This window comes from Astyanax mexicanus, chromosome 5 (assembly GCF_023375975.1).
Source record: "Astyanax mexicanus isolate ESR-SI-001 chromosome 5, AstMex3_surface, whole genome shotgun sequence".
Lineage (NCBI taxonomy): Eukaryota > Metazoa > Chordata > Actinopteri > Characiformes > Acestrorhamphidae > Astyanax > Astyanax mexicanus.
The window spans coordinates 46051532-46079052 of NC_064412.1; the positions used below are offsets into that span (position 1 = coordinate 46051532).

Below are 27521 nucleotides of genomic sequence, written 5' to 3' on the forward strand. Positions count from 1 at the left end.
CAACTACACTACCCAGAACGCACCACATGCTGACATCCCACACACACCCACTCACGTGACACCTCCACCTCACCTGTTTCCGCCAGGAAGCCCGGAGTGCTGATTACCCCGCGTATTGCCTGGTTTTGCCCCCCACATTACAAAGCGTTACCTTCTATGTGATTGTTTTTCGTGCATGACCTTGCTCTTTGTTTTTTCAACGCTGATTTCTGCCTGTACCTCTAATTGTGGATTTACTGTGTTTGACCTGACTGTTTAACGTTTCTGATTTTTGGATTATTTCTGATGCTGGCTTCCTCGTGTATGAACTCTGGACTGTTTCCGGTTTATGCTATGGATTATCCTCTGAGGCTTCTGTTTACCGGTGCGCTACTTTGTTTTTGTATTACTACACACGTTTTTACTGTATCCACAAGTGTCTGTATCCTGTGCACACCATGACATTTAGATGTTTTACATTTAAGTTTTACCTTTTTATTTATTTTCTTTTTTGTTTTACCTTTTTATGTTTTTATATTTTATTTATTTTGTCCTTTTGTTTTATTTTGTTTTATTTTTACACTTTATTTTTTAGTCTTCTATAATTTTTTATTTGTTTTTTTTTTATTATTCTATTATTATATGATTTATCTCTTTATTTAACTTTTTACTTATCTTTTTAAAACCTAATTGTTCGTTTGTTTTTCTAACGTTTTTACAATTTAAATTATATTATTTTGTTTATGAAGTTCCTTATTTTACCTAAAATTAATTAAATAAATTAAAATTTGGACCATTTTTCTTTACAGAACATCTCAGAACAACAGTTTGATGGTTTTCGAGCATGAACAGCCTGCTTTAAATCACATCGCAGATTTTCAGTAATATTCAGGTCTGGGGACTGAGATGATCATTCCAGAATATTGTACTTGTTCCTCTGCATGAATACTTTAGTAGATTTTGAGCAGTGTTTAGTGTTTAGGGTCGTTGTCTTGTTGAAGTATCCAGCCCCAGCACAACTTTAACTTTCTCACTGATTCTTAAACATTGTTCTCAAGAATCTGCTGATATTGACTGAAATCCATGAGACCCTCAACTTTCATCAGTCCACAGAACTTTATTTCAGAATGAAAATGTGGTTTAGCATACCTCAAGCGACTCTGTTTGTAGCACAGAAATGGCTTCTTCTGCATCACTCTCCCACACAGCCATTCCTTGTGCAAAGTGTGCTGAATAGCTGAACGACGCACAGTGACTCTGTCTGCAGCAAGATGATGTTGTAGGTGTTTGGAGCTGGTCTCTGAGAGAGCTTTTTATACCCTGCCCCTAAACAATTATGTTAAACATTCTTTGTTTTCAGGTCATTTGAAATTTTTTTGGAGAGTTGTTTTTGAGACTCCTATGTTGCCACTCTTCAGAGAAGATGCAAAGAGGAGAAAAACTCTTAATTGGATTCACCTGTGTATGTAGGTCAAGGGTTAATAAACCTACCATACCATACCATACCATACCATACCATACCATACCATACCATACCATACCATACCATACCATACCATAATGTTCCAATATAATATATAGTGCAATGTTTATTTAACATTTATATTGTATTTAGTTCCAATGTTTAAATGTATTCAAATGAAAATGTATCATTTTACCAATAAAATTAATTTTACGGATTTTTTAAAAATACAATGGTGGAGCTAAAATCCGATACTTGTCAGAAGCTATTGCTTTCATATAAGATAAGTTATCCTGAAATAAACTAATGAATGGGTATTTGTTACACAGTATTATATAGGGGTGCTTTGAGTGCTTGTATGTAATTTTTTATGTAGACAAATGTATGTGGATGTCTGCTATACATATATTCTATGGATATTTTATCTATTTGTTTTTTTTACTCTTGATGGAGGGATGTGTGCAAAGTGTTTTGGATTATTCACGTTCCTGTTCTTTGGAAAAAAGAAAAAAAAACACAATGGCGTTGCCTCCAATATATACTAGGGGCTGTTTTACACTAGTCCTCTTTCACTAAAATAAACAAAATAAAAATAAACCCTTTAAACTACAGTATAAGATGTAATTAGCTTGAATTTTAATACAACCCAGAGTAGAAAGATATGAATTAATTAAACAGGTATGAATTTACATATAATATATATATATATATATATATATATATATATATATATATATATATATATATATATATATATATACATACATATAGCACATTCAATCAAATCACAACAACAATTTAAAACTGATTTTAAATCACTTTTAGTAGTTAAAGTACTCTTTGCAGGCCTGGACTCATTGCTGGCGTGCGTTGTGACCCAGAAAATAAAATACACTGGCCTCTTCACTCTTTCGAGATAAACAAAAAGGTTTTAAAGTAAAAAACCCACATAACTTTGTGACTGAACCTCACACAGCTGAAACTCTGTCTCTGTTGATGTCTCTCGCCCTTTCTCGCTCTCTCTCTCTGCAGGGGCTGCTAGGGTAATGGTGGTTAGCTTGGGGTGGCTAAGCTAGGCTAAAATCGTGAAACTTATCAGGGGTGCCCAAATTTGTTTATACCACTGTAAGTGCTGATAGACGTAACATAATGAATTCTGAAGTAGAGCTAAACTTTCTGCCTTAAATTCAGTCAAATTTTGCAAAGGTGATAAAATGATGCTTCACAGTGCAAAACAGATTGGATAATGACGGTGTAACGTGGGATGAGACGGGAGGCGGACGTTTGAGCGGGTAAGACATGACTTTATTAAATAACAAATAAACAAGTAAACAAAACAGGGGAATAACGAAAATATCTATATACATAAACAAACAGGGAAAACCAACAAAGAACTAAGCTAAACTAAACAGATAATAACAAAACAAGGTAAGGGAATATATACAAAGGAATAATACGTAAATATATACAAAATAAACAAAGAAACAAACAAGAACTAAACGTGACTAGAAATATACAAGAAATAAAGGGAACTAGAAATAAACAAGAAACAAGCAGAGCGTGACGAAACCGTGAATAAACAATAGCTAACGTGGTGAGACAAAACGACAGAGGAAGGTGCAAAGACCGACAGCAAACGTAGACTAACAAGTACTATTTATACTAAACATGAAACAATGAACACCTGGGGAAACAGGTAACGAGGGGCGGAGCTACAAATTACACACACGTAATGGAAAAGTACAAGAGAAACACACTAGGAAATGGGGAAAACACAGGAAAACATAGCGAGGGCGTAACAGACGGAATATATTCTGCTAAAGCAACACAGTAGCTTAATGCAAAAATTATTAATTGTGTAAAGCAGGATTTGTCATGTGTTGTTGTTTAATCAGATCAGTCAACAAGAACATTGAAATTGTCTCTTGAATTTTTCCTGCATTTATATTTTCCTGCATGAGGTTTTCGTGTAATTTTAAAGCCCTATTTTTTTAGCTACGTGATAACAGAACGGATTCAGTAAACATTCATATTTACTATTGTATTATGACTCATTTATTAAAAAGCAATAATTATGAACACGTTTTGTATATAATTGTATATTTGTAATTATAATAACACTTCTAGGAAAACAATCATTATGGATTATAATCAGGATACATGAAGTAAATATAAATTACCGATTATGTCATAAAAAAAACAATTAGAGTGTTCTAAAACATTTATAAAGGTCAGTGTTTACAGAGCAGCTCTCACACCAGCCAACGGCATGAGGTAAGCAGTGCAGCTGTGCTCAATCTGCCAGGAAAAGATAGTTCTGTTATATATATATATATATTGTTAAATATATATACTTGTACCTACACTTCTAATACACCAATGCATGTATGTGAAGACTTAATCTAGGTTTTGACTCTCTTTTGGAAATGACTGGTGCTATGTATACTCTAAATCAGTTTCATTTTTTATGAAAATAACAATACTACATGTATATGGAGATGAATTGGTTAAGGGTTTTGTAAATAATAATGTAAGTTGAAGTAAGTAGTAAGTACATTTCAGTAAGTATTTTTTTACCCATAAAAACACTAATATTAGCATAAATATATTTTATGTATCTGATATATATGAGTTGGTCCAGTATTATTTGTATTACTCTCATCCAGTGTTTGGTTTGGTAAATTAGTGTTTAATAAAGCTTAATCATATGAGCTAGTGATCAAAATAAACATCTCCACAAGCTGGGAATGTCCATGAGAAATCTGAAAGCAAGCTTTGTTCTTGTTTTTAGTTTTTCCTTGTTTGTTTATGAGCATGCGTTTAGAAGATAAACTGCGATTCATGAGCAAAAAAGAAAAGGTCAATGGTTTTAAATCATGTGCTTATGTGTTTTTTGTGCACAAAACAATTATAGTTTTATCTCATTCGGTGTTTTTCTGTTCTAGGATTCTGAGCCATGAACTCAACGGGAACACAGGTTCTGCTACGAGACACGTTTGCAACAACATTTGCCAAGAACTTCATTCTGGTTGTGGTGTGGTTGATCCTGAGCTACATCAATGGTAGTGTGGTGGCAACCTTCTTCAGCAACCAGATATTTTATGAAGATCCTCGCTATATCCTCTTCATCCACATGGTCACCAATGATGCCGTGCTGCTTACTCTCACTGTCACCATGACTGTGGTGAACTACATCAGCTACACCATTAGTGTGTCTGTGTGCACTGGCTTTGTCCTTGTGGCTGTCTTCACGACATACAACACACCTGTGAACCTGGCTGGCATGGCTATTGAGCGGTACATTGCCGTTTGCCACCCCCTGCGCCATTCCCAAATCTGCACCGTCCGCCGCACCTACATCTTTATTGGCCTTATCTGGTTCTTCTCTGTTGTCCCTGATATCACTGACCTCTTTGTGATCCTGGCTAAAGAACCGCTCAGCTTCTTCCACACGTCTGTGTTTTGTGTGCGTGAGAACATCTTCAAAGACCCTGTGCTTCAGCAGAGACGGGTAGTATTTGATGCCCTCTGCTTCTCTTTAGTCTTCCTCACTCTGGCCTACACATACCTTAGGGTCATTTTGGCAGCCCACGCCATGTCCACTGATAAAGTGTCAGTCCAGCGAGCCAGGAACACCATCCTGCTTCACGGAGCTCAACTCCTCATGTGTATGCTCTCTTATGTTTATTCCAGCATTGAAACTCTCTTAAACATCATTTTTCCTGGACAAATCCGGGAGATACGATATGTCAATTATCTCATAAGTTTCATTATGCCACGCTTTCTGAGTCCAATTATTTGTATCTGTATCTGAAGTATCTGAAGAGGAATTTTAGAATTAGACAGTGTAAGGTAAAGACAAGAGTACACAACCAAGAGGAAGAAACTTAAACAGGTAGATCATGTTCATGTGATGAAGCAGACCACACTGTATTTGTGGCAAACCATGACTAAAATAGATGCTATAATTTTAATAAATATTTATAAAAATAAAATCTTGCTTTTAGGTATAAGTTGTTGTAATTTTAGTCTTTGAGTCTGTCTTTTAGTCCATGTCTTGTATTAAGAGCCTTAAACAGAACTATATAAACTATATATATATATATACTTATATATACCTATATATATATATATATATATATATATATATATATATATATATACTTGACTGAGCAGTTTGTTAATCTGTACACATTCACTGAATTGTCTAATCAGCAGGGTAATTCCTAGCAGAGATTACATTACAGCAGTAAAGGTTCTATCTGGCGCCAACACAGAGCCAGCCAGACTCCAAATCAGCAAATCAGGATCTTTGGGGCCAGTTCCTGCAGAGCACAAAACAAAAGCACAACGTGATAAAACGTGATGTGATAAAAAATAAACATACAACAACGAGATGCAGAAAAATGCATGAAACTGTGCAACTTATTTGGATGTTAAAATGAGGAGTATCATGTCCAAAATGCAGAAAAGGTGACTGGTTCTCAAAAAACTTTAGCTTTGTTAGCTAGCTTCCTGTGTTTGCCTGTTTGTATAGGTTGCTGTATGAGTACAGATTCTTTGGCTCGTGTTAAATCATATACTTCTAGAGCTTTTTTTTTTTTTAAAGAAAAAAGATAAGAAGGTCAGTCAGTCCAACAAATTTTAAAACTTTGAAAGTGTCCTCAAGAGTAGTTGCAAAGACAACCAAAAACATTATGATTAAACTGGCACTCATCAGGACTGCCTCAAAACTGCATGAACAAACTGAGGGTGCTACAGCAGGAAAACACTGCTGTAGGAGAACCAAGATAAAAAGTCCAGGCTTTAATTTAACCAATTCATTATAATGTTTTACTATACTAGAATTTATAAATGTAATAGTTAAACGAATACATAGGAATTTATTGATTCCAAACTTCTCAATCTCCTTTATGGGACACACAGCTTTTTATGGAACTAAAACAGGGGTTCTATGGCATCTCTCAAATAAAGCACCTCTAAGCACCTTCATTTTCAATTATGTGTATTGAACAGGATATTTTATTTATATAATTATTTTATATATTTATTATATAATTTGATTATGCTACTTTATTGTGGTAATCCTTCAATACAGTGCAATGTTTTCAAAGTAACCCCAACAGCCCTGCTTACCACCCATGGACAGTTGAAGACTGGAGAATAATAACCAAACCTGATGAATCTTCTAATATTCCTGATGATAGGATCAGAATCTGTCAAAAACAGTCTAAATCCATGCTGGTTGTAGTGATGTTACGGGGTAGAGAATGTAATTGCATAAATGAACTGGGAGTTACTAACTTAGATAGCCTTTCTATTAATCTGCTACACTAAACTCCAAGCTCATTCTCTGCTTCAGACTCAACACAATCTCTAATCACAGTTCCCTATATTAGATACAGCAATACAAACTCAACACCCTGTGATTGCTTTTGGAAACACTGCCCTGCAAACACCACACTCACATACCAGCTACCCAAACTCAGCTGTACAAGGTGTATATGGAAACACCTTCAAATTCAATGCGTTTTCTTTATTTTCGTGACTATTTACATTGTAGATGCTCACTGAGGGCATCAAAACTATGAATGAACACGTGCAGTTATATACTTAACAAAAAAAATGAAATAACTGAAAACATGTTTTATATCCTAGTTTCTGCAAAATAGCCACCCTTTGCTCTGATTACTGCTTTGCACACTCTTGGCATTCTCTCAATGAGCTTCAAGAGGTGGTCACCTGAAATGGTTTTCAGGTGTGCCTTATCAGCGTTAATTAGTGGAATTTCTTGCTTTATCAATGAGGGTTGGGACCGTCAATTGTGTTGTGCAGAAGTCAGGTTACAGGTTACAGCCCTATTGGACAACTGTAAGATGGCAGATGACCTGGCTTCCACAGTCACCGGACCTGAACCCAATCCAGATGGTTTGGGGTGAGCTGGACCGCAGAGTGAAGGCAAAGGGGCCAACAAGTGCTAAACACCCCTGAGAACTCCTTCAAGACTGTTGGAAAACCATTTCGGGTAACTATCCCTTGAAGCTCATTGAGAGAATGCCAAGAGTGTGCAAAGCAGTAATCAGAGCAAAGGGTGGTTATTATGTAGAAACTAGGATATAAAACATGTTTTCAGTTTTTTTTTGTTTTGTTATGTACTTAACTCCACATGTTCATTCATAGTTTTGATGCCTTCAGTGAAAATCTACAATGTAAATAGTCATGAAAATAAAGAAAACGCATTGAATGTATGTTTTTTTGGAATGTGCATATATATATATATATATATATATATATATATATATATATATATATATATATATATATATATATATATATACACATACTGTATATCTGTATACTATCAATAGATAAAGTGTGTGTGTGGGAAGTCTGGTGGATTGAGGGTAGAAGCTGTTGTCTTGCAGTGTGTTTGTGTATGTGTCCAGAATAAATTGAAACAAATACAATCCTTGTATTCCTCCTTTTAAATACATGCACATGGTGACCATGGTGACCCAAAAGTTAAATATTTTTATAAAGATAAACTTACATAAATAAATAAATATTGACTGATTGATTGATTGAATGATTGATCTGCAAAATGCCCACAGTTCTATTTTGGGATTTAATTGTCCAACATAATACATGACATTAAAACCCACTATGCACTGACAGGTACATTCCTATGGTGGCAGCTTTCAGGTGTGGGGATTCTACAAAATGGCTGATGGCATCAAACCACTCTAGCCTATCATTGACTCCATTCTAGCAGTCTATCACTGAACAAAGCTCCTTCAACTAGCTTGATCTCAGACATGCACTGATGCTGTCCACTGTCCACACTGTCCCATTTACATTCATGTTCCCAGCCCCACTTTGTAGCACCTATGAAGCCGTTAGATTTAGAGATTTTGCCTCCTGATCTGTCAGCTTGACTGATTGTGGGTGAGTATGAGGTATTGGTGACACCTGTACCTGTATGGTTGTGCTTTTACATTGAGGACAGAACTCCAGGCCTTTACAACTCTTTCATCTGCCCTGGGTACAGGCCACACACCTCTACAGATACACCAATGGTCAGACCCTCTCTACCAATACAGTTTACACTGCAGTGCCTCCCAAGCAGTCCTTATTCAAAAAGACATTTCCAGAGAAGCTGGCAGCATTCTCCAGGTTAGCCTGCTCAAAAGGATCTTGTGTGGTGTGTGGACATTGTATAGTGGTCCTGCATACCCCATGAGTGCATGTTTAGGCAGAGACACCTAAGGGGTACCTGTGTACCATTGTAATACTTGGGTGAGATAGACAAAGTCATTAAGTTTGTAGATAAGGATTGTGCCTCGTAAATCTAAAGATGCGTCATGATATACAGTTGCAAGAAAAAGTATGTGAAGTCTTTCGGATTACTTGAATTTCTGTATAAATGGGTCATTAAATGTGTTCTGGTCTTCATCTAATTCACAACAGTAGACAAACACCATCTGCATAAACTAATAGCACACAAACAATTATATGTTTGCATTAAACACAACATGTTAATATTGACAGTGAAGGTTGGAAAAAGTTTGTGAACCTTTGGATTTAATAACTGGTTGACCCTCATTTGGCAGCAAAAACCTCAACCAAATGTTTCCTGTAGGTGCAGATCAGACCTGCTCAACAGTCAGGAGGAATTTTGGATCATTCTTCTTTACAAAACTGTTTCAGTTCAGCAATATTCTTGGGATATCCGGTGTGAATCGCTCTCTTGAGGTCATGATGCCTCTTTAGAAGGCGTATTTTCTTCTGTTCCATTCGTTGTTGATTTACTTTTATGTTTTGGGTCGTTGTCCTGTTGCAATATCCATTCTCTGTTGAGCTTCATTTGGCGGACAAAATCTTCTTAAGTTTTCCTGCAAAATGTCTTGGTTAACGTGGGAATTATTTTTTCATTGATGAATGCAATCCAGTGTTAATTTCGTTGACAAATAATTTTCATCAATAGTTTTCGTCAATGAAGCTTTTTTTCAAGACGAAAACAAGACAAAAACTAAATAAAAACAGTGTTAAAAAAAAAAACGAGACAAAAATAACTGACATTTTCGTCAACGAATAAAAACGAGACGAATATTTTTGGCAGGGACGAAATCCAATCAGAACTGATTTAGTTTTGGCAAAGGTAGGGACCAGTTAGGAAGAGATCCAATCACTACTTTAGCGGAAGTGAAGAGGCGGGACTAGTGGGGTAGTCCAACCAATCAGTAGTCTTTTGCAGTAGAGCGGCGCGGTTACACAACTGGTTAATAAATGTTTTTTATAAGTGTGTAGTTAATAATTCAAGGGAACTGATGAAAAATCATTTACATTTACACCCTTTACATTTTAGTTGACTAAATTGACTGTAATTTAAGTCGACTATATTCTTATGATATTTAGACGACTAAAACTAGACTAAAACTAAAAACATTTCGGATGACTAAATTATGACTAAAACTAAATGCCATTTTCGTCACAAGACTATGACTAAAACTAAATCAAAATTTGTTGTCAAAATTAACACTGCTGCAATCCGTCCAGCAAAGCAGCCCCAAATCATATTTAACAGTTGGGATGAGGTTTTGATGATGGTGTGCTGTGCCTCCACACATAGCGTATTGTGTTTCTTCCAAACAACTCAATTTTGGTTTCATCTATCCACAGTATATTAAGCTGGAACATCCAGGTGCTCTTTTGCAAACTTCAAAGGTGCAACAATGTTTTTTTTTTGGACAGCAGTGGCTTCCTCTGTGGTTTCCTCCCATGAACTCCATTCTTGTTTAATGTTTTTCTCATTGTAGATTTGTCAACAAAAGTGTTAGCATGTGCCAGAGATTTCTGTAAGTCTTCAGCTGACACTATCGAATTCTTCTTCACCTCATTGATCATTCTGTGCTGTGCTCTTGCAGTCATCTTTACAGGACAACCATGCCTAGAGAGAGTAGAAACAGTGCTGAACTTTCTCCATTTAAAGACCGTCTGTCTTACCGTGGACACATGAACATCAAGACTTTTAGAGATACTTTTGTAACCCTTTTCAGCTTCATTCAAGTCAACAATTCTTGAACGTAGATCTTCTGAGAGCTCTTTTGTGCAAGGCATGATTCAGACCAAGCAACGCTTCTTAAGAACAGCAAACTCAAAACTGCTGTGTGTGTTTTTATAGAGCAAGACATATCCTATCTTATCACATCCTGGCTCCAATTAGCTCTTAGAAAAGTCATTAGCCTAGGGGTTCACATACTTTTTCCACTCTGCACTGTGAATGTTAACATGTTGTGTTCAATACAATCAGGCAAACATATTTTTGTGTGGTATTCGTTTAAGCAGACTGTGTTTGTCTATTGTTGTGACTTAGATGAGAGCAGAACACATTTAATAACCAATTTATGCAGAAATACAAGTAATCCCAAAGGGTTCACATACTTTTTCCTGCAACTGTAAGTGTGTTCAGGCCAGCAAGGTAGTTGGTAGGATGGACAGCTAGTTTCAGGCAAGGAATAAGGCATGTGCTGTTCTTTTAGTTTACTATTTCTTTAAATAAATTCACCTGGTATCTGTTGTATTATTCTGCCATACAATAGCTTTGCTATTGGAGTTCATCTTTGTTCACATCCTGTCATCGTTTATTATTGATCACAACCCACTAGTATTTTTAAAATCATGTATAACGGCGCCGAGTGGTCCAGCGGTCTAAAGGGCTGTCACTATGAGCAGGAGGTCGCCGGTTCGAACCCCCGCTCATGCAGCTTTGCCATCGAGCTGCCGGCGTTAGAGGGAGCAAAATTGGCCCTGCTCCCTCTGGGTGGGTAGATGGCGCTCTTTCCCCACATCACTCCTATGGTGATGTCTGCAGCACAGGGCGTCTGTGAGCTGATGTACCGGAGCCGAGCCGCTGTGCTTTCCTCCAAGCGCGCTGGCTGCTCGGCAATGCTGCATCGGCAGCAGCTCGAAAAGAAGCGGTGGCTGACTTCACATGTATCGGAGGAAGCATGTGTTAGTCTTCACCCTCCTGGTGTGTTGAGGTATCACTAGTGATAGGGGGAGTCCTAATGAATGGGTTGGGTAATTGGCCGTGTAAATTGGGGAGAAAATGGGAAAAAAAAAATCATGTATAACAGGCTGATCAGGTTCACTCTGTTGGTTCAGTGTTAAGAGGGTTTTTCACAGTAGTTCAATTCAATTGTTATGAGTTCCTGCATGTGTATCCTTCACACTTTATTAATTGTGAAATTTTAACAGGGACACCAAATTGTCTGCTTCCAAGTTGGGGTAGGTTTGGGGGGGGGGGGGCGGTCGGATGGGTTGACCACCCAGATAATGACACGAATGGTCCTGATGTTCTATCTGTGTCACAAGACATTGCTCCCCGCTCAGTTTTAGATAGATAGATAGATACTTTATTAATCCTGAGGGGAAATTCTAGACATCCAGCAGCAGGTAGGTAGAGTACAAAAAGTTAAAAAAGGATAAAATATAACGATACATATAAATACAATAAAATAAGAAGTAAAATGTAAGGTATAAAAGTAAAAGTACAGTCTTTAGTGTGTGTGGACTCCGCGATTGAGGTGAGCGGCATGCTATGCTTCCGCATGGACCGCAACGTCGGCCTCTCGGGCAAGGTCCGTGGAGGTGAACTGTGTGTTTACATCAACACAGCATGGTGTAACAACGCTGCATTGATCTCCAGCTACTGCTCGCCGCTGGTGGAGTTTGCTGTAGTCAGAGCCAGGCCATTCTACCTGCCCAGAGAGCTTAGCAATGTGTACATAATAGCAGTATATGTAGCACCCAGTGCTACTGCTAACGGTGCTAATGCTAACGCTCTGCAAGAACTGCACACTGTTATCTTCAAACTCCATAACTCACATCCCAACGGACTGTTTATTGTTGTAAGGTATAAAAGTAAAAGTACAGTCTTTAGTGTGTGTGTGTAATGTAGAATGGAGGTAGTGCAGTTTAACACAATAGAGAGTCAACACCAGTTGATGTGCATAAAGTGAGGATAGCTGATGTCAGCCATACAGAAAGTGCAAATACACAGTTATATGTTAATTTAAATTTAGCAGGGCAAAACATATGTAAACAGTAGATAGTGAATGAACTACTCGTGTAAAATAGGGTAGAACTATAAAAATAGTGTTATAGGCATCAGCAAGACTGAGAGTGTGTCCATAGCTGAGGGTGTGTCCATGGTGAGGCCAGAGTTGACAGAATGAAAAAGTGTCACAGAGTCTTTAGTTTGCTGTGCTGAGAGGAGTTGAACAGTCTTATGGGCTGAGGGACAAAAGACTTTTGGAGTCTGTCGGTGGAGCAGGACTGGGACAGCAGTCTGTCGCTGAATGAGCTCCTCTGCCTGGTGATGGTGCTGTGCAGAGGATGGTGAACATTGTCCATAATGTTCAGCAGCTTGCTGAGGGCTCTTCTCTCTGCCAGTGGTGTTAAGGACTCCAGCTCTAATCCCGGCACAGAACTAGCTTTCCTCACCAGTCTGTCCAGTCGTCCAGCATCCCTCTTGCTGATGCTGCCTCCCCAACACACTACAGCGTAAAAGAGGACGCTGGCTACCACAGACTGGTATAACATCAGCAGGAGTTTCTGGCAGATGTTGAAAGACCCGAGCCTTCTGAGGAAATACAGTCTGCTCTGTGCCTTCCTGTAGAGGGAGTCATTGTTCACTGACCAGTCCAGCCTATCGTCCAGGTGCACACCAAGGTATCTGTAGGATTTGACGCCCTCGATGGAGATTGGCTGCTGAGCAGAGAGCCTGGACCTCCTAAAGTCTATGCACATCACTGTTTTCAATCACAGTAACCTGAAGGCTCTGCTGCCCAGCTTTCACCAACATGTGGATCTTCCAACGTGTGGAGCTAACGTGCTGGATTTTGTTTACACCAACCTTCCTGGTGCGTACAGAGCAGAGCCCCGCCCCCACTACAGCTACTCGGACCTCGGATCTCTATCATGCTCATCCCAGCATACAGACAGCTCATCAGACGTGCCAAATCAGAGAAGAAACAAGTAACAACCTGGCCTCCAGGAGCCATCTCTGCTCTTCAGGACTGTTTTGAGCACACTGACTGGGATATGTTTAGAGAAACTGCTTCTTCTGATGACTCCATCAACCTGGAGGAGTACACAGATTCAGTGACTGGCTACATCAGCAAGTGCATTGATGATGTTACTGTCTCCAAAACCATCACAACCCGCCCCAACCAGAAGCCGTGGATGACTGTAGAGGTGTGTGTGCTGCTGAGAACCCGAGACAAGGCCTATAAGTCAGGGGACAAGGCTGGCCTCAGAACAGCTAGAGCCAAGCTCTCCCGGGGGATCAGAGAGGCAAAGCGCACCTACGCAAAGAAAATCCACGCCCACTTCCAGGACACTACTGACACTCGGCGCATGTGGCAGGGCATTCAGACCATCACCAACTACAAGTCACATCCACCTGCTTATAACAGTGATGCCTCCCTTCCCGATGCACTGAACTCCTTCTACGCAAGGTTTGAAGCACAGAACTACACGACAGCAAGGAAGACAAAACCTCCTCCAAACCAGGTACCGTGCCTGTCCTCGGCCGAGGTGCGGAGAACTCTACTCAGAGTCAACCCTCGGAAAGCCACAGGACCAGACAGCATACCTGGCAGAGTGCCGACGTGCTTGAAGACGACCATCATTGTCCCTGTGCCAAAAAAGTCTCGAGTGTCCTGCCTCAATGACTACCGTCTCATTGCACTTACTCCCATCATCATGAAGTGCTTTGAGAAGCTGGTCATGAGTCACATCTAAAACCAGCTCCCCTCCTCACTGGACCCTCTGCAGTTTGCGTATCGTCCAAACAGATCAACAGACGATGCTATCACTACTGCGCTCCACCTGGCTCTCACCCACCTGGTAAACTCCTCCCTCTGTAACTGGGTTTTGGACTTCCTGACTGAGAGACCACAATCAGTCAGGATTGGAAACAACTCCTCCAGCACCACCATTCTGAGTACCGGTGCCCCCCAGGGCTGTGTGCTTAGTCCACTGCTGTTCACTCTGCTGACTCATGAATGTACTGCAAAGTACAGCTCAAACCACATCATCAAGTTCACTGATGACACAACTGTAGTTGGCCTCATCAGCAAGAACGATGTGTCAGCATACAGAGAGGAGGTGCAGTGGCTGACGGACTGGTGCAGAACCAATCTCTAAACGTGGATAGCCAAAGAGATGGTTGTTGACTTCAGGAGAGCTCCAGGTGTCCACCACGCCGCCAAGCCTCCACTACTAGACTCTGCAACAGCTTCATCCACCAGGCAGTCAGACTCCTCAATGCACAAAGACAGAGCTGAACCCCACCACACACCCAACACACTCACACAAAACTGAACTGAACCCTTACTTACACACACAAAAACTGAACTTCACCCATTCAGCACAAAGAGGCTGACATGTCTTTATTCCTATCAGCAATATTTGCTGCCACTCTCAATAACCATAAACTCTCTACCTCAGTAACTGCTGTGATTATATATGTTCTATATGTTACAGTATTTTACACATATCTGCACCTTATCCTCACTATACACTTTATTATACCGTATCGCTACTGCACTGTCCTGTCTTTTAAATGGTCTCGTCTTTTGTATTTATTGCTATTTAGTGTTATAGTTTCATGTTGCACTGTCGTCACTAATGCACTTTATGTTGTCTATTGCTTGTTGTTCTGTGTTGCACCATGATTCCGGAGGAACGTAATTTCACTACACTGTGTACCTGTACTCAGTTGTACTGACAATAAAAGCCTCTTGACTTGACTTGACTTGATGAGGATGGTGGAAGTGAGGATGATGGTGGCCCTGATGATGTAGATGATGGAGGTGCAGGTAATGGTGGTGATGATGATGAAGATGGTGAAGTTGGAGTTGAAGGTGATGGTGGTGGTGATGGAGATGGTGGAGGTGAGGGTTATGCTGCAGGAGGGTAGGAGGAAGGGGCAGCAGGAGCAGGACAGTCAAACCTGTTGTAAAAGTTGTTAAACTGATTTGCTCTGTCCACACCCCCATCTACTGGGTTGCCGCTGTTATCCTTGCACCCAGTGATGGTTTTCATCGCACCCCAGACTTTGTTGTTGTCTTGCAGCTTTCTTTCTACTTTCTTCCTGTAAGACTCCTTGGCCTCTTTAAGAGGTATGTAGTTCCCCCTGTACACGCTTCAGCTCCACCAAATTCAAGTATTCAGTAACACAGTGAGTCACCCCGTCAATGTCCTCACCATGTGGGTGCAGCAGCACGCTCCAGTCAGTTGCACCATCTGTTGTTGAAAAAAAAAAAAAAACGCGAGCCCCCCACCTTTCTGCTTCCTGCATTACTCCGGGTCCCTGTCCGTTCTCACTGCAGAGAAGCCGGGTAGCTCCACGTTAGCATCCGGCGTGTCGGGGGTGAGCCAGGTCTCAGTGAAGCACAGCATGCTACACTCCCTGTAGAGCTTCTGTCAGAGCTCGTCAGTTTTGTTGGTCAGTGAGTTGACATTCCCCATAACCACCGACGGAACTGAGGGTTTGTACCTCCAGCGCTTCTCCGTCTTCTTAGACTTTAGCTTAGATCCTGCCCTGCAGCCTCGGTACTTCCTCCTTAGTTCCACCGGTATTGTGTGGACAATGCCCCCACATCCCATGGGTCGGAGGGCCAGCAGTTCTTCACTAGAATAAACACGATATTCCTCGCTGCCCCGCATATTTACGCTAAAAATATCCTTAGGATATAAATAAGATGCACAATAGACGTGTGTAGAAGCACAGAGATGATACATTAAGAAACTCGGACACACAAAGGAAGACAGAGCTACTGGAACAGGCAGCCACTCGCGTCGGCGCCAGAAGATGAAATAATAAATCATATAACATGAAATAATAGATGAAGACACGAATGATCTTGATGTTCTATCTGTGTCGCAAGACGTCGCTTCCCCCTCAGTTTTAATGTTTGCACACCAGTATCAACTCACTTATTACCTGCATAGTGCACATTCACTGTGATGTTGTTGGGTTTGGGTGTTGTTGGGTTTTCTTATTTCACATCTCATTATGTCTAAAACTTTTCAATAAATTCACTAAACACCAGAAAATTAAAACATTACGTTAATCATATTTATTTTTAATAATTTATCAATCATATGTATTTACACACTAAGAAAAGACAAATATTTTTATAAATGACAAAACATTTATTATTTTTTCTTTATTGAATGTGACAGTGCAAGATAAACAGTGCTGGGATAAACAGCTAAGAATGAAGGACAAACACATTACAGATCACATTCTTTACTGGCAAAGTGGCGGCCATCAGCAACCAGTTTACTGATGCACAATGTAGCAGTCCTACTACATCCTCTACTGCCCGGTGTCCCTCCACCGAAGGCGTTGCTTTCTCCTCGTTCACTCCTCTCACTGAGAACGAGACACTGGCTCTCCTAACGCGTAGCCGTCCTACTACGTGTCCGCTTGACCCAATTCCTTCAAACCTACTGCAAACTATCGCACCTGCAATCATTCCGGCTATCACTCACACGATCAATGCCTCTTTAACTTCTGGTGTATTCCCGACTGCTTTCAAACAAGCACATGTGACACTACTGCTTAAAAAGCCTTCTCTCAACCCCGCCAAGGTTGACAAATACAAACCGGTCTCACTGCTACCCTTTCTCTCTAAAACACTAGAAAGAGCAGTTCTAAATCAGGTCTCTGGCTTCCTCTCCCAGAATGACCTTCTGGACCAGAACCAATCTGGGTTCAAGAAAGGACACTCTACCGAGACGGCTCTGTTGTCTGTGACTGAAGCGTTGAAAACTGCCAGAGCTGCAGGTCAGTCCTCAGTGCTCATTCTGCTGGACCTCTCGGCCGCATTTGACACAGTCAACCATGACTTCCTCCTAACTATACTCTCAAACATGGGGATCGCAGACAATGTGCTGTCATGGTTCAGATCGTACCTCACTGGGCGCTCGTTCAAGGTGTCGTGGCAAGGACAGCTGTCCTCAGCCCTCCCCAAGGTTCGGTACTGGGACCCCTTCTCTTCTCCATATACACCACCTCTCTTGGTCAGGTTGTCCGCTCACACGGATTTTCCTACCATTGCTTTGCGGATGACACCCAGCTATACCTGTCGTTCTCACCTGAAGATCACTCAATCTCTGCACGGATATCGCAGTGTCTCTCTGACATATCCTCATGGATGAAGGAGCATCACCTTCAATTAAATCTCTCAAAGACTGAACTTCTGGTTATACCAGCAAAACCATCTTTTCAACACAACTTCTCTATAAGTATCGACTCTCTCTCTCTCTCACCGACAAAGGTTGCTAGGAACCTGGGTGTTCTGGTTGATGACCAACTCTCCTTCACGCACCATGTGGCCTCAGTTGCTCGGTCCTGCCGCTTTGCGCTCTATAACATCCGAAAAATTAGACCGTTCTTGACGCAACAGGCCACCCAACTCCTGGTGCAAGCGGTCGTCATCTCACGCCTCGACTACTGCAATGCCCTGCTAACTGGCCTCCCGGCCTGTGTAGTAAAACCACTCCAGATGATCCAGAACGCAGCAGCACGTCTGGTCTTCAACCAGCCAAAATGGGCACATGTCACCCCGCTGCTCATTGAGCTCCATTGGCTACCAGTTGATGCTCGCATCAAATTCAAAGCTCTTACAATCGCCTACAAGGTGATGACAGAACAGGCTCCTTCCTACCTGCACTCGCTCCTGAAGGCTTACGCTACCTCCCGGCCGCTGCGCTCCTCCAATGAACGTCGCCTCGCTTTGCCAAACATTCACACAAAGCAATCCAGACTGTTCTCATACAGAGTTCCCCAATGGTGGAACAAACTACCTTCCACTACCAGATCAGGAGAATCTCTCGCTATCTTTAATAAACTCCTGAAGACAGAGCTCTTCAAAGAGCACTTACTCTCTTAACACCTCTAACACACTAACTACTTCTAACCTCATTTCCTTCTTCCCCTCCTTCACTCCTCTATCCTATTATTCCCCTTTGTCCTCCTTTTATCCCTATCCAAAGATGTTTTACCTTTAAACTTATTTTACATTGTACTTGACTATTGTAAGTCGCTTTGGACAAAAGCGTCTGCCAAATGTAATGTAATATAATGTAATGTAATGATTATGAAGTAGACATGTGATTCTTTATGTCATTGCAAACCAATCAGATTTAGCTACAATACTTATTAAAGCCAGTGTTTACTCACCAGCACAACATTCCAGCCAACAGCATGAGGTGAGTACTGACTAGAGTACCAGCAGTGTCAGTTAACCTGCACTTTCATTTAGGCTGCAGAAAAACAGATTGTTCTAACAAATAATGTAATGAATATCAACATCCATTGTTTCATAATACTATATCTAAATACATTTCATATCATTTTTAAAGAGAAATGTTCTGTGGAAAATAGGGTGGACAGTGGAAACTGTTTTCAGTAGCTTCAGGTGTGCCATGAACTGAATTTCTTTTATCTCATGTTTTCTAACAAATACTAGCTTTGTTTTTTTAAAATACCATTCATTTTGCCTGGGATAAATCTGCAGTGAAAGTCTAAAGTAGCTTTTCTATATCTGCTCTTATGGCATGAATACAAAATAAAGGGCTCAAGATGTGCAAACTGTTATTTTTAACAACTTTACTTGCCCTTCTAAAAACAAAGATTCTGTGTGAATAATATTTTAAAAGTTTAAAGTTTGTTAATTTTTAAACCACATTTTTACAAAAATAAAACTTTGGGTGGAACCAAAATGGCTCCTTTTATGACACCTTTGAGCCTGGAAAAAGAAAAGTTGTGTCCTTAGAATTAGAACACTATTAATCTAGCTAATATTAATGTAAAGAATCTTTTGTAGGATTAGATTACAGGTAAATAATCATGTGGGGATACATTATCAGGCATTTGTAACCCGAGGTTACCTGAAGTGAAAATTTGTTATTTGAATATGAATTTGTTGTCTTACCATAAAATGATGATGATTGTTTAGCTATTACAGGATTTTACACTTTGAGGTTGTAATAGATTACAAATGTTTCAATACACTGCATAATTACTAATGTACACCTAAATATATTTTTTTCTGAGGATATACTAAATAAAAAAGATGAACATTTAAACATATTTTTTTTTAAGTGGTAAACAGTTGAGTGGGGAGCACATATAAAAATAAAGACAAGAAGACTGTTTCAATTTAAAAGCTGTAATATTTCATATTATTTATTTTATTTATTCATTTTTGTTATCTATGTACAAGTGTTCTAAATGTAAATGTAAGCATTTTAATATGTGTAAAATCACCAATCTGGACAGTCGTTGATGGCCCCTATTCTAATACATGAAAAATATAATCTGAATCTAAAGTCACATTATTGCCTTTATTTGCATTTGTGATTGACAGATCATCCGTAACTTTAAAAGCACTACTAAACAGAGTGAACAAGATTGATTACCTTATTCCAATGACCTGTCAAGATGTCAAACTGCGATAGGTAGATCACTGGGTCAGAACACCCTCAAACATTATGCAGGTCTTGTGAAATGTTTCATCTAACTATTAAAAATGCTTTAAGAAAAGGACAACTGGATGGAGTTAAAGAATCTGGTACGAAGGTGCTGGCTTTTCACTTTTTGATCAATTACATTTTTTTATTCTATTCTCTTTAGTGATACCACAGAGCACCTTCAGAGATCTTGTGGAGTCCATGCAGAAATGGATCAGAGTTGTTTTGGTAGTAATAACAGGACATAAGTGGTTTTAAATGTTATGGCTGATCAGTGTATATTCTGAGTCTAAAGTTTTACACTTAAAAGTCTTAACATTTAGTGTTTTTCTGTTCTAGGATACAAGTTCTGAGCTATGAACTCAACGGGAACACAGGTTCTGCTACGAGACACGTTTGCAACAGCATTTGCAAAGAACTTCATTCTGGTTGTGGTGTGGTTGATCCTGAGCTACATCAATGGTAGTGTGGTGGCAACCTTCTTCAGCAACCAGATATTTTATGAAGATCCTCGCTATATCCTCTTCATCCACATGGTCATCAATGATGCCGTGCAGCTGACTGTCACTGTTGCCCTGTTTGTGGTAAGCTACATCTACTACACCATCAGTGTGTCTGTGTGTGCTGGCTTCATTCTTGTGGCTGTCTTTACGACCCGGAATACACCTGTGAACCTGGCTGGCATGGCCATTGAGCGCTACATTGCCGTTTGTGACCCTTTACATCACAGCCAAATCTGCACTGTCCGCTGCACCTACATCCTCATAGGTCTTATCTGGCTCATCTCTGTTGTCCCTGATATCACTGACCTCTTTGTGACACTTGCTACAGAACCCCTTAGCTTCTTCTACACGTCTGTGTTTTGCCTGCGGCAGAATGTTTTCAAAGACCCTGTGCTCCTGTACAAGCGACAGGCCTTTGATGCCTTTTACTTCTCCTTAGTCTTCTTCACTCTGGTCTACACGTATGTGCGGGTGATCTTGGCAGCCCACGCCATGTCCATAGATAAAACACCTGTCCATCGGGCCAGGAACACCATCCTGCTTCACGGAGCTCAACTCCTCATGTGTATGCTCTCCTACATTTATCCAAGCGTCGAGGTCTTCCTGAACATTCGCTTCCCTGGTCACAGTCTGGAGATAAGATATGCCAACTATCTTATTGTCTACATCCTGCCACGCTTTCTGAGTCCAATTATTTACGGAGTCCGTGACGAAAAGTTCCGAAAATATTTAAAGAGGTATTTTGTATTTAGTCAGAATAAGGTTAAGAGAAGTGTAGAGAACTAATAGGAAATGAAATGAATGTTATGAAATGTTATGATATGGTATGAAATAGGGCCTGTACGAAACAAAGCCATGATGCAATCATTTTACTAAATGCAAATGGTCTTCCATATTGATATTTGTTTCTCAAAATACTGTAATGTTTTTGGTTAATTTTTGTTCACCATGTTTTTGAGGAATGTTTGATGGAATAGATTAACAAAACAAGGGGTAAAGGCTTGTAAAAGTTTATTGTTAACTACTTCACTAGCAATCTTCGAAATAAAGCAGCTATAAAGGGGTTCTTTGATTTTCCCTATGTAAATGACTGAATTATATTAGGAAGTATATTGTAAACACTGATTTTACAAACCTATAAGTGTTGCAAGAAGCTTGATTACTCATGAACCTGTTTTCTACATTTGATTTAATATTTAATAACTGATATTATGCCTACACAGGAAATTTGGCAGTGTTAAATCAACACTGTTAGTGTTAAATCAACACTTATTAGTGTTAAACTTTACACTCTCAGTGTTAATTTAACACTAACAGTGTTGATTTAACACTGCCAAATTTCCTGTGTAGATCAAATTCAGAGCTCAAATTGCATTTTACACAATAAAAAATAAATCCCCTTTTTCTTTTTGAACTGTATGCAATGTGACAGTGGTACAGGAACTGGCACACACGCATGCTCGCCCATTCTTCCATCCTTCTTTATTTTAAATGGCACAGCAGCATTGGAATATAATATGTACTTTTCTTATTTTCTTTTTACTGGAGTGGCTGCTGCAGTAAACACCAAGCCGCAGCACAGAAAACAGCACAAATATGGCAACAACATATAAAACCGCCTACTATATGGCTTTATATATAAAGAATATAAGAATATTTATATATTATATATTATACTTATATATTAAGAATATAAAATACATTTCTAAACATATTATTATAAATTGTCTCTGCATTACCACTAAAAGCATGTACCACAAAAATACACATTATATCAGATGGACACATGAGCACATTTCAAATAATAATAGAATTAGCTGATATACTGATAACGCAGCTACAGAAAATGGAGGGAAAATGGAGCCTCTAGTTTGTCTCACTCAAACTTTAACAGAGAATCGAGTAACAAGCTCATAAACTCTTAGCTATGACATAAAACAACGGATTCTCCACTAAAATATGTTTTAATATGTCTTATAATCGAATTAAGAGCAAATTTTTTAGTAACTTAAAACATTATTTAAACCACTGTGTATTCATAAAACATCCTTTAGCTTTGGATAGGCTGGCACCTCTTTTCTCCTTTCCACTTCTGTCTTTAGTTAGTATAAAAATATACAAAAACATAGAATAATTAGCTAGTTAGCCTGCATGCTAGCATAGCTCATGTGCTGTAGCATTAGCAGTGCACAAACATGCGTATAAAAGTTTACTAGGAATATATTTTAATGCACACTTGTTGTTCATAAACTTATATGAACAACAATGTTGTTCATAAAATATATGATTATTTTGGATTAAAATCAGAGCAGTTTCTGAATTCTAACAATAAAACACATGAATATTTGAACTCTGTTACACCAGCAAAGTGACATACCTTCCCAATGCAGGAATAATTTGTCCAAAGAAGAAGTAAAAGAAATATGTATGTTTAATTCTGATTTTCTAGCACATGCTTGAACACACATACAAAGTACCCACACATGCAATTCTTACCTACAGCATTCACACAAGCTTACCTGCTTTAAGCACTATAACAGCACAGCATTTCAAAAGGACTGATTAAAATGAATGATATTTGAATGAGTAACTCCAGCACATGATCACATGGCAATGTAATTGTGATTAGCTGTAATATTAAGACATTTCCTCATGATCTACACAGTGATCGGAACTGTTATGGAAGTTACACACAGTAGCAGTAGGATTTTGGGCAAATAAGCACAACGTTCTTCTCTTTGGATAAGTAGTATCAAGCTTATACAAGTTTGTATATTCGGAAAGGAAGAAAACCTACAAAATTCAGATTGTCACACAAAGCGTATTATTATTTACGTTACTATGTAGTATGAAAAGGACAAAAGATCTTTCTGAGGATAAAACACAGGAAATAGTGAAAAAGACATTAAAACAACTGAAATAGAGTTATCAAACTCTAGAAAATGAATGATTTAGAGCACAGATTTTCTAAACAAATTGTTAGCATCAGTTTGATTGCTTTATTCAACGCATACAAATATTGCTTCAGCCACCCCAACCAAAGCTCATGAGATACAGAAATTTGCAGTGGCCTCAGAAATACTCACCCAATTATATCAAATCAAATCAAATTTATTTGTATAGCGCTTTTTACAACAGGTGTTGGCACAAAGCAGCTTTACAGAAACATGATTACAGGACAAAGAATCAGGCAAAACATTACACATAGAAAATACAGAATACAGAACCCCCAGTGAGCGCGGAGGCAAGGAAAAACTCCCTCAGAGCTGCAGGAGGAGGAAGAAACCTTGGGAGGACCAAGACTCACATTTGAGGGGGGACCATCCTACCACTGGTCAAACGGCTTTTAAATAGAAATTTAAAAAGTCTTTTATACATCCATATAGGTTTTATGTACTCAGGAGTGTAATAGCACCACTAATAGCTTGTATGTAATCAGTAGTGGAGAATAAGATGGACGATGAGCAGCTGATCTGTGGTGGTGGTGGAGAAGAGCTGACTTCAGAAACTTCCATCAGTCTGGCCGGACAGGAGACGCGAGAGCCTGAGGGTCCAACATCGGTATCGGGTCAGACAGGTGGGCAGTCGGTAACTCGGAGGAAAGCAGAGAGATGGAATTAGTTTTGACTGGATTTATGCAAAACTGAGAATATTAAAACATTATCAGAGTGTGGCAAATGACTCCGGCAGAACTGAATAAAACAGCCTAACTAAAGACAGAGAGCCAGAAGGTAACATAGACATGGAGGCACCCTGAAACACCAGCATCCACCCACTCCACCGTCCACAAACTTGAGTGACCGTGTGCAGTGGGAGAACAACAGCACCAGCATCTCAGTTTACCCACAATTCCCTCTGTCCATGAACCCCTGAATCTGCAGCCTTATCTAAAGGGAAAAACATTAATTACCAAAAGCTAAACTAAACAAGTAAGTTTTCAGTCTAGACTTAAAGATTGAGACTGTGTCTGAGTCCCGAACATATTCGGGGAGATTATTCCAGAGTTGAGGCGCTTTATATGCTTAATTATGGCCAATTATAGGAGTTCTGGATGGCTGTTAAAAGGCCAGCCTATTACAATAAAACTGTCAGATGATTTGGCTGGAATACTCGGAGGTGGGACAGTGGGCTTAGGCATAATTTATCTAATAAGGAGTTCAAATGTGACCATTTTTTTATGTGGCCCTTATTTCAATTCTTTGTGAATATGTATACTTTTATCTAAATACTTGGTAACACTTTATTTTAAGGAACACAAATTAGGCGCTTATTAATGTCTTATTATTTGCTTAATAAAGCAATAATTAGACATTTATAAATGATTTATTCACTACTTATTAGGCTTTATTCTGTGTAAGTGTTTAATTAGTGGTCTGTTGTGTGGAAATGATTAATAATGGCTGTATTAGTTCTTATAGTTCAGAATAAACGGCTTGTATTCTTGGGAATAATTTGATATATCTTAATTCTATATATTTAGGAATAATTTAGAATATTTGGAAATAATTTGTTGTTTGTTGTGTCTTTCTTAGTAAAGCATTTCACAAAAGAGACAAAAGCGTACCATGATTTAAAAATACATCCTGAATGTGCCAATAAAGGTCCACAGTTACAGACCCAAGAAACAAGATACATTTACATTTACATGATCTACAATTACTTAATTAAAACGGTCATATTCATGTTTGCATATAAAAAATTGAATGTAACAAAGATTGATACGTTACTACATTAAGTTTTTTTGCCCAAATGCTACATACATTACACAGACCTAGGCCCAAAATCAGCCTAGCTTTAATTTAACTAGCTAACCTAGCGTTAATTAAACTTGCTAACCTAGCTTTAATTTAACTAGCTAGCCTAGCTTTAATTTAACTAGCTAGCCTAGCTTTAATTTAACTAGCTAACCTAGCGTTAATTAAACTTGCTAACCTAGCTTTAATTTAACTAGCTAGCCTAGCTTTAATTTAACTAGCCAGACTAGCTTTAATTTAACTAGCTAGCCTAGCTTTAATTTAACTAGCTAGCCTAACTTTAATTTAACTAGCCAGCCTAGCTTTAATTTAACTAGCCAGCCTAACTTTAATTTAACTAACTAACCTAGCTTTAATTTAACTACATTTACATTTATGGTATTTAGCAGACGCCCTTATCCAGAGCGACTTACAACAGTGCTTCAAAGTTACTTAAGATATCCAAAGCTAGTTTGTAGACTAGGATCAAGAGATACATAGAGCTTAATCATGTTAAGAACCCTAGGAACCTTTTTTTATTTATTTTTTTTATTATTAGTTTAGGAACTCTTTGAAAAGATGTGTCTTCAGCTAGTGTGTCTAACAAGCTAGCCTAGTGCTAGCTAGCCTAGCTAGTGTGTCTAACTAGCTAGCCTAGCTTTAATTTAACTAACTAACCTAGCTTTAATTTAACTAGCTAGCCTAGCTTTAATTTAACTAACTAGCCTAGCTTTAATTTAACTAACTAACCTAGCTTTAATTTAACTAGCTAGCCTAGCTTTAATTTAACTAACTAGCCTAGCTTTAATTTAACTAACTATCCTAGCTTCAATTTAACTAGCTAACCTAGCTGTAATTTAACTAGATAGCCTAGCTTTAATTTAACTAACTAACCTAGCTTTAATTTAACTAGCTAGCCTAGCTTTAATTTAACTAACTAGCCTAGCTTTAATTTAACTAACTAACCTAGCTTTAATTTAACTAGCTAGCCTAGCTTTAATTTAACTAACTAGCCTAGCTTTAATTTAACTAACTATCCTAGCTTCAATTTAACTAGCTAACCTAGCTGTAATTTAACTAGATAGCCTAGCTTTAATTTAACTAACTAACCTAGCTTTAATTTAACGAGCCAGCCTAGCTTTAATTTAACTAGCCAGCCTAGCTTTAATTTAACTAACTAGCCTAGCTTTAATTTAACTAACTATCCTAGCTTTAATTTAACTAGCTAACCTAGCTTTAATTTAACTCGATAACCTAGCTTTAATTTAACTAGCCAACCTATCTTTAATTTAACGAGCTAGCCTAGCTTTAATTTAACTAACTAGCCTAGCTTTAATTTAACTAACTAACCTAGCTTTAATTTAACTAGCTAGCCTAACTTTAATTTAACTAGCCAGCCTAGCTTTAATTAAACTAGCTAGCCTAGCTTTAATTTAACTAGCTAGCCTAACTTTAATTTAACTAGCCAGCCTAGCTTTAATTTAACGTGCTAGGCTAGCAAGCTAGCCTAGTGTTAATTTAACTATCTAGCCTAGCTTTAATTTAACTAGCCAGCCTAACTTTAATTTAACTATCTAACCTAGCTTTAATTTAACTAGCTAGCCTAGCTTAAATTTAACTAGCTAGCCTAGCTTTAATTTAACTAACTATCCTAGCTTCAATTTAACTAGCTAACCTAGCGTTAATTAAATAAGCTAACCTAGCTTTAATTTAACTAACCTAGCTTTAATTTAACTAACCTATCTTTAATTTAACTAACTAACCTAACTTTAATTTAACTAACTAACCTAACTTTAATTTAACGAGCTAGCCTAGCTTTAATTAAACTAGCTAACCTAGCTTTAATTTAACTCGATAACCTAGCTTTAATTTAACTAGCCAACCTATCTTTAATTTAACGAGCTAGCCTAGCTTTAATTTAACTAGCTAACCTAGCTTTAATTTAACTAGACAACCTAGCTTTAATTTAACGTGCTAGCCTAGCTTGCTAGCCTAGTTTTAATTTAACTATCTAGCCTAGCTTTAATTTAACTAGCTAGCCTAGTTTTAATTTAACTATCTAACCTTGCTTTAATTTAACTAGCTATCTTAGCTTTAAGTTAACTAGCTAGCCTAGCTTTAATTTAACTAGCTAGCCTAACTTTAATTTAACTAGCCAGCCTAGCTTTAATTTAACTATCTAGCCTAGCTTTAATTTAACTAGCTAGCCTAGTTTTAATTCAACTATCTAACCTTGCTTTAATTTAACTAGCTAACCTAGCTTTTATTTAACTAGCCATCTTAGCTTTAAGT

At 38.6% G+C, this 27521-nt stretch overlaps 2 protein-coding genes and 1 long non-coding RNA gene across 3 annotated transcripts; 2 read left to right on the forward strand and 1 right to left on the reverse strand.

The window, feature by feature from the left end:
• Nucleotides 1-4390: 4390 nt before the first annotated feature.
• On the forward strand, nucleotides 4391-5255 carry LOC103036220 (odorant receptor 131-2-like). The gene has a single exon (XM_022685345.2). The coding sequence runs from the start codon at nucleotides 4398-4400 to the stop codon at nucleotides 5253-5255; it is 858 nt and encodes a 285-aa protein (XP_022541066.2). The 5' UTR covers nucleotides 4391-4397.
• A 14519-nt stretch (nucleotides 5256-19774) lies between these two features.
• LOC103033030 (odorant receptor 131-2-like) lies at nucleotides 19775-21568 on the forward strand. The gene has a single exon (XM_007238296.4). It carries the CDS (start codon nucleotides 20350-20352, stop codon nucleotides 21280-21282), a length of 933 nt encoding a protein of 310 aa, XP_007238358.2. The 5' UTR covers nucleotides 19775-20349; the 3' UTR covers nucleotides 21283-21568.
• Nucleotides 21569-23131: 1563 nt separating this feature from the next.
• On the reverse strand, nucleotides 23132-27521 carry LOC125802196 (uncharacterized). Its single transcript, XR_007439181.1, has 3 exons — nucleotides 27161-27521; nucleotides 26508-26555; nucleotides 23132-26339 (listed from the first exon to the last, which is right to left on the reverse strand). It is a non-coding gene; the product is annotated as an uncharacterized LOC125802196 (long non-coding RNA).